The sequence below is a fragment of the Elephas maximus genome, chromosome 8 (assembly GCF_024166365.1).
Source record: "Elephas maximus indicus isolate mEleMax1 chromosome 8, mEleMax1 primary haplotype, whole genome shotgun sequence".
NCBI classification, from domain to species: domain Eukaryota; kingdom Metazoa; phylum Chordata; class Mammalia; order Proboscidea; family Elephantidae; genus Elephas; species Elephas maximus.
In genome coordinates this window covers 65011894-65027444 of record NC_064826.1, presented here as the reverse complement: position 1 = coordinate 65027444, position 15551 = coordinate 65011894, and the positions used below count along the sequence as shown (strand labels likewise).

General features: G+C 34.5%; 1 protein-coding gene across 11 annotated transcripts in view; it reads right to left on the bottom strand.

Moving 5' to 3' along the window:
* PPP1R9A (protein phosphatase 1 regulatory subunit 9A) overlaps positions 1-15551 on the bottom strand; it is a 364328-nt gene that overhangs the window by 150452 nt on the left and 198325 nt on the right. For all 11 annotated transcript variants that reach the window (XM_049894806.1, XM_049894804.1, XM_049894811.1 and 8 more), the window contains 2 exons: positions 14617-14749; positions 4533-4653 (listed from right to left, as the gene is read on the bottom strand). In XM_049894806.1, the coding sequence (XP_049750763.1) occupies positions 4533-4653; positions 14617-14749 (254 nt within the window). The remainder of the gene's footprint in view (positions 1-4532; positions 4654-14616; positions 14750-15551) is intronic.

Sequence of the window (15551 nt, the reverse complement as noted above, 5' to 3'; positions counted from 1 at the left end):
TGTTAGATAGTGAAGTTTTAAATGCATGTGAAAATACATATCAAAGCAGTAATATATGAACTCTCTAGGGGGTGAACAAGCAAAATATGTGATTAGAAGAGTGACAAAAGTGTTTGCACGAAGAGGAAACCACTGACCAAGACATTATGACAGATGGACACAATTAAAACAGCAGCTTTAATTCAGAGTTCTCAGAAGGGTCCTGTGGAAGGGTGAGTTTGCTGCCGGGGTAAGCATTAAAACAGGACCCTATGTCTTTTTAAATGTTGGTCTGACCCAAAAGATAGTCAAAAACAATTATGATTTAAAAAGCATCACTTGAATGAGAATAAACTACGCAGCACCTTAATTTCACATCTGCCCTATCTTCCAATAAAACTGAAAAAGAAAAATAGCCAGAAACAAAGCAGATCCTCAGTGCATTTTTAATTTGCCTGTTGAACAAAGCATGGTCAATGTTTTCTGTCAGTTATTACCCACGTGACTTAATCTACTATCAGCATTTGAATTGTGTTATTATGAAACTTATTTTAACTTTACGCAGTCAAAAAAGTCGGCTGAAGAAATCATTAGTGTGTGAAAGTGCCCTTTGTGCAATGGTAAAATTTACAGCAGCAACAAATAATAGCTAATATATGGAATATTATTTTACCAAAACTTTAGAGCTAAAACAGAAGGTGGAAATGGCTATCATGTCATTCAGCTAAACAATAAATTTCCCCACAAGAGGTGAGTTGCACTAAAAAATAAAAAAGACAGTAAAAATGTTAGACTTAAGTAAATGTGTGAAAAATGATTAAAGCTCAAGTATTCACTCATTCAACAAATATTTACTGAGCATCCTACGTTTAAGGCATCATACGAGAAAGCAGAGACATAAAAATCTTGACAAAAGGAAATTTTAAATGTGAAACATAATATTGAAGTGTCAGGAAGAGTCAAAACTGTACTAGATAACTCAGGAGATTAATACTCAGAGCAAATTTTAAAACACACTCTTACTGTGGTGAGAGGTTTAGAAGGGGGTAAAAACAATCACATCAAAAAGGCTTTGTATGTGGTGGCGGGGCAGGTACACTCTTACTGTGGTGAGAGGTTTAGAAGGGGGTAAAAACAATCACATCAAAAAGGCTTTGTATATGGTGGCGGGGCAGGTACAGGACGGGGAGAAAAGAAGCTTTTGTATACGTTAGTTTATCTAACAGTCTTTGCTGTATACACAGAGCCCTGGTGGTGCAGTAGTTAAGAGCTCAGCTGTCAACCAGAAGTTCAGCAGTATGAATCCACCAGCTGCTCCTTGGAAACCCTATGGGGCAGTTCTACTCTGTCCTAGGGTTACTGCATCAGAATTGACTTGATGGCAATGGGTTTTTTTTATTTGTTATGTACATTATGCAATTTCTGTAATGTCCTTAAGCCACATAATATGTACAAGACATTGTTACATATAAGGCATTTTATTATGTTATATAATATGTATAAGACATTACTATGTTTGCTTTTATAAATGCTCTTAAACCACAGATGCACAAGTCATTTGTAATGTGACTTAAAAGCAGACAATCTCCAAATTTAAAAACAGGAGTATGTGAAGCATGTGAGGTATGTGGTAAACAACCTCTCTGAATTGGCTTGACTCATACCTGATATGATAAATGTAATATACAGTTATATCTCTGTAAGATGATCTTGAGACATTAGGAATGTTGTAAACAACCCCTTAATCTCTAAAAGATACAACATTAGGCAAATGTCAGAGGTTGAAGAAAAGATGCAACACACTAAACCTGGCATCATCTAACTCTTATCCTGTGAAGCCAAGGTTATAAAATTGTATATAAGCAATGGACTTCTGTGTCTTCCTTAAGAGAAGATAGAGGCAAGAGATCCTTCTGTAGACTAATCATAATTGTTATGATTCTCCAGTCCTAAGTGAACATCTCATGGTCTCACGATGACTATCTTGCAATAAACTAAAGCAGCTACACATGACAAACTTCAGCATTTCTTTATTCATGTTCAAAATTAAATCCTAAGGGCAGTCCTTAAAGGAAGTGTGACAAACCTGAGATACATTGAAATAGTTTTCTTATATAAGAAGTGCTATTAAGAAACTGAAGTGACTAGAGGTCTAAAGAAAGTTACTTGCCCAAGGTCACATGGTGATAGCTTTTTTTAGTTGTAGGTTAAAAAATAAATGCAAATTTTTATGATTCTGTGCCTATTTTGTATAACTTTTTATAGCTTTCAATAAGAGCCTTCCTATAATTAAGAGCCATGTTTTACTCAATTTTAAACTTATTCCTATTTGGTTCAAGAATAGTTTCATACACCAACATTACTGTGTAAAATTTCTTACTTACATGAGTTTATTTAATGCTTACAACAATCCTGCAATGTCCATAATAATAAAAAAAAAAAAAAAAACTAAGTAATTTGTTCAATATGCCACAACTGGCAAGGGGTAGGTATGGAATTAGATTCTTGGTCCACTTGATCCCAAAGACTACTCATTCCTCTACATCACATTAGCTTTATTAATATAGTCACTGAGGTATTTATTAAACACAAATTATAACAAGAGCAGATTTATTACACTAGGTAAACATTCATTTAAAAAAAAACTGTGGAAATGTAAACTAGGACTGATAAAGTTCTCATATAGGTGTAAATACTGGAACTAAACAGGTGGAAAAAATCAGGAAATAGGTTAATAAAAAACAAACCTGATTTTTAAAATGAGTTCTGAGTTTAGAACAAACAGGAATCGGTTAAATGGTGAATATAAAATTTTCTTTCTGTTTTAAGTTAATTTGTATTTTGCTTTGCCTTTGTGGTTGATTTACTTATTTTTACTTAATTAGACAATAATTTAAATTGTTTGGATACTAACTATAAGGAGTATATAACTATAAAAATTATTTCCTATCATTTAGGATGACTTAAATTTTTCATGAAACTTCAAAGATAAATGAGATAGATTTTACAAATTTTAGCTCACTTGGAAGACAGGTGTTAAATTAATAATGAGAAGTATTTACTACGGCTATTACGTAATTCATTGACAGGGCAAAGGGGTTATTTCTTAACTATTTTGAAATGGATTGACATTTAATAAATTACTTTCAAACACAAAATATTCATAATCCACTTTCTTTAAGTATGATACACATGCAGTTAGTTGAACATCCACTCAAAAGATTCATTTCAAATGTTGTCTATGAAAAGCATATATAAATCCATCCATGCTCTATAGGGTTGCTATGGGTCGGAATCAATAGACAATGTTTTTGGTTTTTTTGGTAACAGGAGTTCAAATAAGGCTGTTGACTAAAATATGGCCCCTGACCTTATGGAAAAGAGATGATACTGAAGACGTGCCTTTCTATCTAAAGAAATGAATTTATTTCTCCTTAGGAAATATCCTTGGTATATATCAACACGTGTTTTTAAGATTACAAAAGAAATAGTGCTACTATATATCTCACCAGGGGTTCACAAATTATTTTCAATGTACTGTATAATTTCCTGAGAAGATGGTTAAGTGATATACACTTATAAATTGGAAAAAAAAATCAAAGCCAGTTATTCAGTGTTCCTAAAAAATAAGATAGTATTTCTTTGAATTTGGCATTCATATTTTTGGGTTTACTTTTATTTCTATTGCCAACCTTTTGCTTCAGCCACAACCTGAAATCTTTATATTAAAGATAAACATACCTTGAGATTATGAAAGCTATGACCTAAAACAATAATTATTTTATGGCCTGGTGTACCTCAGAATTATCCACGGTGGCTGTTTAAGTTCAGGCTGCCACACCCCACTCCTAGATATTTTAATTCCCCAGGTTTACATTGTTCTCAAGAACCTGTTTTCATATAGAATGCATTTTGAGAAACACTGACCTACTTACTGAATTACCATCAATGCAGAATTAACCAAAAAAACACATACAAACAAAAATCCATTGCCATCGAGTCAATTCTGACTTATAGCAACCCTACAGGACAGAGTAGAACTGCCCCTTAGGGTTTCCAAGGAGTGGCTGGTGGATTTGAATTGCTGACCTTTTGGTTAGCAGCTGAGCTCTTAACCACAAAGTAGAATTAGCGTTCCTATTTTCCATACTACCTCTGTCATTTTTAAAAGATCCAGAACTATTGTTTTCGTATTTCTGATATACAACTATACAGTGATCTCCCTAGGTACACGTTCTTCAACTATATACACTCATGCTTCTACTCACTTCCCACTAGATGGATGAATGAATGGATAGGTACAAAGGTAGACAGATACAGATAAACTGATCCATCCATCCATCTGTCCATCCATCCGCTCATTTATCTAATACATACTAAAACAAGCAAGCATTCTGCCTGTGAATCATAAAGTCATTCAAGGGCTTTAACGTTTTTACACCCAAGACACACTCTTAAATTCTATTCTAAAAAATTAAAAGCAAGCTACTATTGAAAGAAATTTCCAGGAAAGGTTCCTAAATTTCAATTATTAACAACAGTAATTAGCTTACCTGCCATCCCGCTGAGCAGCACCACCTTCTGTTACTGTCTTGACAAATATTCCCAGTTTTTCAAGTCCAGCATCTGCCCCAACACCCATTCCAATAATACTTATACCAAGTCCATCCTCATCTATAAAAAAGACAAAAAAGCAACAAGCTAGGTTTTACAATAGCTCATATTTAACTAGTGAGGCCTATTTGCTGCTTCTGATTTTTTTTTCTTCTTCTTCTTCTTCTTTACGAACTGGCCATATGACATACTTGCCTTGGCAGAATTTTCTTCTGTTCTGTGGAACAGGGATATCAAACAAGACTCCAAAAAAGGCATTGTTAGCAATTCACTGTGATTCCAAAAAAAGGTAATAATTTGGCTACTGAATAATAAATCTTCCTTAAAACACTGACTCTCTAAATAATCCTAGGAATTATTTTAGCCATAAGCACACACACACACAATTTTAAATAAATATGATAACATATTTAAAATTTCCTCTTTATTCAAGTGGTCTGCGTTTCTTTTTTTCCACTTGTTCTATACTTGCTAATAAAATGATGTGCTTCTTTGGGTACTTTCCTTAAGGCTACTATACCAAGATGTATACTTATCTACAGCTAAAAGGAATCCTGGTGGTGAAATACTTCAGCGCTAGGCTGCTAACCAAAAAGCTGGCAGTTTTAACTTACCCAGAGGCTCCACGGGAAAAAAGACCTGGTGATCTGTTCCCATAAAGACTACAGCCTAGAAAACCCTACCGGGGCAGTTCTATTCTGTCACATGGGGTCGTTATGAGTCAAAAATAGATTCCATGACAGCTAACACCACCACCACCACAATATATGCATGTACATATTTATGGAGGGCTTGTTTTTACTTCCTATTTGCTTTACACAAATGAGATATTATACATACTTCTCTGCAACTTCCCTAATTCATTACCTCATGGATATCAACTTAGCTCTAAATCATTTTTAATGACTGCATAGTATTTCATGGGGAGATGGTAGCATACCTTACCCATTTCTCTACTAAAAGACACTCAGTTTCCATTTTATTGGCCCTGTGAACAATACTGACAAACATGTTTTTTTGTTCACTTATAAATCATGTGTTCATTTATCCATATTTCTATTTGTTCATCCCATAAATATATATTTCAACACCAATGAAATAAAAGACAGATTCCACATCTTTGGTTATCACTCAATGTTATATTCTGATAGTCTCAGTCTTTGCAATCATGGTTTCTAACTGCAAAAAAAAAAAAAAAACAGACACTAACTTATCAACAGTGATGATTTATTACTGGAAAACCAGCCCATGTTCTCACTAGAATGCTTCAGATGCTTAAATGATTTTTAAGCTCTAATCGCTACTACAGAAAGGGCTCATCTCCTTGGTTATCACCTTTTATAAAATTCTGCTTTAAGTATTTTTTTTCTCATGGGCATCTAGTGCAATGCTTATTTAGTATTTCGTGTGTGTGTGTGTATGTGTGTGTGTGTGTGTGTGTGTTTAGGTGAAAGTTTGTAGACCAAATTAGGTTTTCATTAAATAGTTAATACATAAATTGTTTCGTGACATTGGTTACCAACCCCATGATGTGTCAACACTCTCCCCTTCTCCACCCTGGGCTCCCTGCTTCCATTTGCCCAGTTTTCCTGTCCCTTCCTGCCTTCTCATCTTTGTTTTGGGGCTGGTGTGCCCATTAGTCTCATATACCTGATTGAACTATGAAGCACACTCCTCACGTGTGTTATTGTTTTGTCTAAACTTTTGTCTGCTTTAAGTATTTCCAAGTACAATTCTCGATCCTACATTTTCATTCTATGTACGTTTAAAAAGATATCCTTTTGCAAAAGTTTTATTTTTTTGCTCAACTGTGTGTTAAAGCAATCTTTATAATAGAGAGTTTTCCCAAGATGACTTTTGGGATGGGAATTCCAGCTGAAGGCATTTCCACATTGATTTTCAGCGTAGGTTATTTCTCCAAAGTGAAAACTTTCATGTTGACTAATCTATGAGCAATCACTGAAGACTCTTCTTCATTCATTACATTTAGAATGTTTCATACATGTGATTTCTCGTATTCCATTCACATTGTTCTCTGGCTTAAATAATGTTCAGCAAAAGGCTTTCTCTTCCTGAAGATCTTCCTACATTCAGCATATTTTTAGAGTTTCTCCCCAGTATGAGTTTTCTTGTGCAAATCAAAGCTAAATGTATGAGTGAATGCTCTTACAAATTGGTAACATGTATAGGGGTTCTTTTCTCCCACATGAATTCACGTGTCTATATAGAAAGGCTTGTTCTATGACTGAATTTTCACCCATATTCATCACATTCATAGGGTTTCTCTTGAGTGTGAATTTGTTCATGTTGATGAAGTGACAAATGCTGGCTGCAAGCCTTCGCACAGTGTTTACATCCATAAAGGATTCCCCTCCCCATGTTTGTTCTTATGCTGTTTAAAAGAAGACAGATCACCATTGGCTCTTCTACACTGGATGATGACAGGGTTTCTCTTCTGTATAAAAATCTCTGGTGTGTATGAATTTTAGATCTCTGGCTGAATTCCTGCCCACATTCATTATATTTATAGGGTTTCTCTTGAATATGAATTATCATATATCCAGCCAATGTTGAGCTGCAAGTGAAACTTTCCCATACTCATTACACTCAAATGTGAGATTTCTGTACTGTTGTGACATTAAATGGTTTCTTTCTCAAAATACCATGCATGAAAATTACTTCTTACTTTTTAAGCCCACTTTCCCTGCCTGAACTCAATCTTTGGTGAAAGTCTCTTCCTTCCTTTCATAGCTCTTCTCCTTGCTCTAACTAGGAAATTACTAGTATTTAAAGAACTGAAAACCTGGTTGTGGGAAAGCTATATTAACTTGAGCTATCCTCAATCCCAGTACAAAATACCTAGAAGGGCAGGGTGGAGATTGGAGGGCAGTACAAGGAAGAGCACAGTTAACCCATGAAGACCAGATGACTAATATTTTTTAACATCACAACTCTGTACAGCTTTCCCTGAGATGGGTCAAGCACGAGTGAAGTCCAGAGCCACATGCTCAAAGGCCACTGATTCCTGTGGCTGTACTGTCAAGAACCGAGCAGCCACCCTGCATTTCTCTGTTTAATGTCCTAGAGAAAGGCAGAAAGCCAAGTAGGCAAAGCAGGACAGGAAGAGATGGAAAAGACAGCAAGGTTGGTTACTATTAAAGATGCTATCACCACACACTGGGGCACAAAGCTTGTTTTCTCTCTGAAGAAAGAAATCTATGTTGATTTAACATTCTCCTTATTAGTTTTTTTTTTTTTTTTTTTTTTTTACTAGTGACATATGAGCCTCTTTTCATATGAGCATGGGTCACTGAATTTCCTCTTCAGCATACCGTCAAATTTTATACTGACTTTTACCTCTTCTTTTTTTCCCAATAATTTGTAAGGGTTCTTAATATAGTATAGATACTAAGTACTTGCCATCTATAATGCAAAATTTCCTCCATGTTTATCACCCATGACTTACCTACTGATTTTGTTTTATATCATTGCCTTTAATTTTATTTTAATTTTGGTGATTAAATTGGTTCATCTTTTATAATGTCTGGGTTTCCCATCTTATTAACGTTTCTCTTCCCATGGGCCTAGATGATAGATGTAGCCTGTAAATTTTCTCCAAATGCTTTTATTTTATTTTTAATACTTAATTATTTAATCCATATAGAGTTATTTTCATATATGATGTAATAAAGGTATCCAATTTTATTTTGATACCCTAAAAAATCAAACCCATTGCCACCGAGTCAATTCCAAGTCACAGAGACCCTATATGACAGAGCAGAACTGCCCCATAGGGTTTCCAAGGAGCTGCTGGTGGATTTGAACTGCCAATCTTTTGGTTAGCAGCCGAGCTCTTAACCACCATGCCACCAGGGCCCTTTCTTCCAGAAAGATGCTCAATTACACAAGAACAATTTATACAGCACTCACCTATAAATTGAAATGTCATTTATGTGTCATACAGTAAATTCTCACGCATACTAAGATCTTTCACTGGATTTTCTATTTTGCTCTAATGATCAAATGCTATATCGATACACTTTGTTTTAATCAACGAGGCTTTACAAATATGTTTAGATATTTGATAAATTAAGTTCTTTCATATCCTCTTTCACACTTACATATGTATTTTTCCATATAAAAGTGAATATTATTTTACCCAATTCCCTCCTCTAACCCAACTTTGTTGACAGTTGTATTTGGAACTGTACTAAATTTATGTATTAATTTATAGAGGGAATTTTCTTTCCATTTACTTAGATCTCATATCTTTCAGAAAGGTTTTATACTTTTCTAAAGATAATTTCTATGTTTTTCTTAGAAATGAATTTAACAAGTATTTTGTTATTTTGTGCTATTATAAATGAATGATTTTTCCCATACTTATTTCTAGGTTCTCATTGTGAATATGAAGAAAAACTACTGGTTTTATTAAATGTATTTTGGACCCAATCTCCTTGACAAATTAGCTTATCAATTCTGAGATTTTTAAACTAGAATGAAATTAGTTTTCTAGGTATACAATATCATCAGCAAAAAGAGATACTTCCATCATTTATTTTCTGTTGTTTACACTGATTATTTCCTTTTTGGTCCTTTAGAGCTCCTTTGAGATCCTTTGAATCTCTAATGTAACATTGAATAATAATAGTGATAAAGAAAAGTCCAAATTAGACTCCTAGTTTTAAAGGAAATGTTTTTTAGAGTTCCCTTAGTTTAAAAACAGAATTTTCTGCTTGTATTTTAATCAATAATTGGTATAATATTTAGGTATTTTCTTTTATGTATTAACTTATTCAAAGTTTTTACCTGAAATGGCTGAATTTCATGAAAACCCTGAGCATATTACCCTAGGTTTTTTCCTTTCAATTTCATGTGGATAAACTTCCTAATAATGAGCCATCTTGTATCCATAAACTAATATCCTATTTGTACAAAATATATTCTTTTAAAACATTTCTATATCTGATATGGTACTGTGGTTTCAGCAGTACATCAACAGGGAACTGCCAGAAATTCAAGATGGATTCAGAAGAGGACATAAAACAAGAGATATCATTGCTAATGTCAGACAGATCTTGGCTGAAAGCTAAGAATACCAGAAAAATGTTTACCTGTGTTTCTTTTACTACACAAAGGCATATGATTGTGTGGATCATAACAAATTATGGATAACATTGTGAATAATGGAAATTCCAGAACATTTGATTGTGCTCACAAGGAACCCGTACAAAGACCAAGAGGCAGTCATTCGAACACAACGAGGGGATACTGCATGGTTTAAAATCAGAAAAGGTGTGTGCCAGGGTTGTATCTTTTCACCAAACTTACTCAGTCTGTATGCTTAGCAAATAATCTGAGAAGCTGGACTATAAGAAGAATGCAGCACGAGGACTGGGGGAAGACTCATTAACAACCTGTGATACGCAGATGACACAACCTTGCTTGCTGAAAGTGAAGAGGACTTTACGCACTCACTGACGAAGATCAAAAACTACAGCCTACAATATGGATTACATGTCAACAAAATGAAAACAAAAATCCTCACAGTTGGACCAATAAGCAACATCATGATAAATGGAGAAAATATTGAAGTTGTCAAGGATTTCATTTTACTTGGATCTACATTCAACCCCCATAGAAGCAGTAGTCAAGAAACCAAATGAGGTATTGTATTGGGCAAATCTGCTGCAAAAGACCTCTTTAAAGTGTTGAAGAGCAAAGATGTCACCTCAAGGACTAAGGTGTGCCTGACCCAAGCCCTCGTATTTTAAATCACCTCATATGCATGCAAAAGCTGGACAACGAATAAGGAAGACCAAAGACTTGGTGTACTTGAATTATTATTTTGGTGAAGAATATTGAATATACCATGAACAGCACAAGCCTGAACAAATCTGTCCTGGAAGAAGTACAACCAGAATGCTCCTTAGACTCAAGGATGGCAAGACTTCATCTCACATAAACTTTGGACATGTTATTAGGAGGGACCAGTCCCTGGAGAAGGACATCATGCTTGGTAAAGTAGAGGGTCGTTGAAAAAGAGAAAGACCCTCAATGAGATGGATTGACACAGGGGCTGCAATAATGAGCTCAGACACAGCAATGATCCGGCAGTGTGTCCTTCTGTTGTACACAGAGTCAGTACCAAAATGACAGCACCTAACAACAACAACGTATCTGATATTTTATTCCAATTTTAAAACATATACTCATAATGGAGGTTGTACTATAGTATCTTTTTTGCACCACAACAGTTTTCAGTGTGAACTGCTACATTGTTTCCATATATGAATTGAAGAACTTTACAAAATAATCTAAACAACATTGGGTTTACACGTTCTTTAGTGGGACCATAGAATCATGTGGTTCTAGGGCCTTTTTAATGCTATATCTTACCATTCCAGTTTCTTCTATGGAAATTAATTTATTATACTTTTACTTGAGTTGATTTTGGTAATTCATATTTTTCTAAGAAACAGTTGATTCCTTCTAAGTACTTGCCCTTGTTACCAAAGAAACCCAGTGACTGACTACTTTTATAAAATATACGTGTATGCATTTGCTTTCCATTTCTAACTTGTATGTATTTGCTTTCAAATTTTGTTTAGTCAGTGTTGTGAAGGGTTAATCTATTTTTTGGTCTATTCTATGAAAATGCTTTGCCTTCATTTGTATTAGAAAAATTTTTTTTTTTCTTTTGTATCTCATTAACATTGTTTTTATTTATTCTCTTCCCTGGTTTGATCTATTTTGTAGTACTTTTCCTGATTTCTAAGATGAGTGTATTTTTTTTTTCTTTTACTTTTTATCTTTTAGAGAAAGCATTTAAGGCTATTAACTTTTCTCCTGGGTAAAACTTTTTTTCTGTGTGTGAAGAATTTGTTAAGTGTAATCTTTTCCCAGATGGTTTGAAATTTTAATCATCTCTGGTATAATGGTTTTCTAGGAATGAAGACAATTTTCAAATCCTCCTGATATTAAAGGAGTTGTTTTGTATTTTTTCAAAAGGATAAGTTTTTTTTTTTTTTTAGTATAGCTTTAAATAGAGTTCATTGATTACATTAATCCACTTCTCTATGTTCTTATTTTCTGTCTACAGATCTGCCCAGTTCTGATAGAAATGTATCAGAATGTCCAACAACTGTTTTTCATTTGGTTCTACTGGTTTAAATTTCCAGTTCAATTTTTATTATGAAATACAGCACACATATGAGTTTATAAAATATTTATCTACAAAACATTGTTTAAAGAGCAAAAATAAAACAAATACCCATGTATCAACAAAGACACAGAGCATAATCATACTCCTAAAGCCCACTGCCTATCCCTCTCCCTGATAACATAACTCTGCCCCCAGTAATTGTAATCCTAAATACTGTATTAATCAGTCCCTTCCTTTCCTTAGTATTGTTTTTTAATACCACTTATTTGTGTACCCCTAAACAATATGTTGTTTAATTTTTCCTGGTTTTGAAATTTAAATAAATGGAATTATACTGACTGACTTCCGTGATTTGCTTTTTCTTTACCCTCAACTTCATGTTTGTAAGAATTATATACATTGCTGCTTGGAACTGTGATACATTGGTTTTCACTATTGAGTAATATTTTATTGTTTAGATAACTACAATTTACCTATTCTACAACTGACGTATATTTGGATTGTTCTCTTTTTTTTTTTTTTTGCTCTCACAGGTACATAATATTACAGCCTATGGGCCAAATTTGGACCCAGGCTGTTATCGTACAGCCTGTGAGCTAAGAATAATTTTTCCATTTTTAAATGTTTGAAAAATGAAAGTATCACTCTCATACTCTTATTGAAATTGTCTTTTAATAGGAGCATTTGGTCAGTCATGTTTAGTATAACTATTAGTATTCTTTATATTTATGCGGTCTGCTAATTTTACACTTAATACTAATAAAGTTTTCACCTCCCTTGTCCTCCTTTTGTTGTTTTGAACAAGTTGCTCTTCATTTCTTTTCCCCCTTGGTGATTTGAAAGCGAATTACTCATACGAATTATGTGGGCGATATGTTCTTTAAATCCATTAAATTTTTTTCTTTTACCAGAATAGGTAAATGTTCTCGGGGCGAGAGATAGGATTCTGGGATCACTGTTCTTTTTTTCTTTCAGTAGTGTATGTATGACATTGTATCTCCCTGTTTCCACTGCTCAGAATGAGAACTCTGATGCTAGCCTATTCTTCCTTTGTAAGTAATTTTGCAAGGAGCCCTGATGGCACAGTGGTTAAGCGTTTGGCTACTAACGAAAAGGTCAGCAGTTCAAACCCACCAGCTGCTCCACAGGAGAAAGATGTGGCAGTCTGCTTCCGTAAAGATTACAGCCTTGGAAACCCCATGGGTCAGTTTTACCCTAGAAACCCTATAGGGCAGTTTTACTCTGGAAAGCCTATGTGGCAGTTCTACTGTTTCCTACAGGGTCGCTGGAGTTGGAATCACCTCTACAGCAATGGATCTGGGTTTGGTTGTTTGGAAGTAATTTTGCTTGTTTTTTTCTTTTGGCTTCGTATTTTCAAAGATTTTTGTTTTATCTTTGGAGATTAGGATTTTTTTTTTTTTTATGTAGGAATCAACTCAGTAGCAACTGGTTTATGCCTATGGGTGGGGCTTTTGTTTTGTTTTGGCACTCTCACTTGGAACCAGGTAAGCCCTTTCTAATATGAGGCTCAAGCCGTTTTCTCATCTCAGAGATTTTTCTTGAGTTATTTGTATAATAATTGCCTCTCGACCCCTATTGGTTTTTTTTTTTTTTTTTTTTTCGCATTAGATCTTCTTCATGATTTTTCCCCTTGGATTTCTTGCTCTATCGTTTGAGAATTAGTTTGAGACATTTCTTACACTTGATCATCTAGGTCACCAATTTGAGTCTCAACAACAACCATCTCCTCTTTAATTCCTATACTGAAATTTTTAGTTTAAAAATCAATATTTTTCTTAAGAAGGTCTTTTTAAAGCCATACGTGAGTACCTTTACTGGGATTATTTTATTTCTTTTTGTTATTCAAATTGTCATCTATTTGTTCTGCTTTTTTTAAAAAAAAAAAACTCCCAAAGATGTTTTATATTTCTGTTCATTGGTCCTCAGTCCAGCTCCTGGGTGCCCATCTTACATGATAATAAACAGGGCAGCCCCTGGTCCTGGGGGTTAGCAGGTACTGCAGCATGCATGCTGTCATTCCAGGGAGGGAACTTAGGATGAAGTCCCTCTGCTCCCTGCTGTCCCTGTTCTCATTCAGCACTCTCCCCTCAGAGGTGGTGAGGACGTATTGCTGTCATTTAGATCTTCCTGGATTCCACAGAAACCAGGAAGATCAAGCACGGCCATGTAACAATGATGATCTTTATACAGTGGGGAGCTGCAGCCAGCTCGTAGTGGCTCATTTTTTAGAAATACTGTGAGCCAGTTGATGTTAAGTTGGTTACCTGAAATCGGTCATGGTGGGAATTATTTACCCATGGAAACTGATAAAATTATATAAATGAGGCCCTTCCTACCCAACAGCTAGTTGTTAAACATTTAGCAGCACACCACTGCTTTCAACCCAACAGTCCATAATTCTCTAAAGGCAAGCTCTCCCCATATTTAATCTACCACATTCTAAACCTAAGTATGACTACTTTCCCTCCACCAAAAGTAAAATAAAACACATGTCACCTGCTCCAAGCAATTCTCTCAGGGCTTTCACCTCTACCAGCTCTTTCCGGGATAACCAATGAAGCATTAGCACTCACTCAGAGCTCCCCAGTCCTCACTGCCATCCCAGATAACTAAAGCAGATGAGTTTCGGTTGGAGTGGAAACGGAGGAGAGAGTCTTTCAATCCACCATCTACCTAGAATCCATATCAACTATTTTTGAAATTTAATAAATAAGATACTCCATGAGAACTAAAACTTTAGCCAATCATAGGAAAAAGTCTACCTCTAGGAGAAATAAGTAATTTCTGTATTATTAACATAGCAACATAATATTATAAACTTTGTAGAACTCATATACCTTTCTCTAGTTCCACTGGGAAAAGTTCCAGCTTTTCTACACGCTTTTCAAGTTCATACTCAGCTGAAGCAGCTACAGGGTCAACTTCATCATTTCTCCTGTCATAGTCTTCATTGGAGTATGTGTTGAAAACCTGTAGTAAGAAGCAAACAAAAAAAGATAACATAATCCAAAAAAAAAAGCTTTAGGTTTTCCATCGGTTAAAAAATTCAGCTAGATATCCAAACTTAAGTTTAAAAAATGTATGATGAATTTCCTCTAAACAGTTATTTTTTTCTTTAAAATTAATTGAGATGCTAAGAAAATGAAACTGAAGCAAAATAAAAATAATTTGCTAATCAAAAATATTTGAGTCATTCTAACACTTTTAATAAGTTAGGAGACAATAGTAGCCACAGAATACATTATTTGAATAGCAATATTCATTGTCTTTTACAAATTCAGAATACCCCATATTAGCTGCAATGCTCTATTGGTTCCTGATAAAACTAAAATATCCTGAAGCTACCTAAGCAAACAATCTCACTGAACCTGTTTTATCCTAGATCTATACTAGCCCCAAGATTATAGTTTGCCAGTATTATAACTGTATTTCAATTATATAATGATTGAAACTGATTTCTATTCCAAATTGAACTGGGTTGTATTAAAGTGTTACCATCTGCCATCTATCATTTTACTTGCATATAGATTTTAATTCAATTCTCATTGAGCTTTTCTATGAAATGACTATCGAAGTATTACTAAAGAGCTGAAGAATAAATAGGATATTTGACAGCTTTTTCTTTCTAACCTAAATCTTTCAAAATACCACTAAATTTGGTCTTCAGATGTAGCCATAAGAAACTGATGTCCCTCATTCCTACCCAAATATTTTATTTATTGGAAAAGAACTGAAGATATGTATCCAATTCCTCTCTTAATATAATAAATAC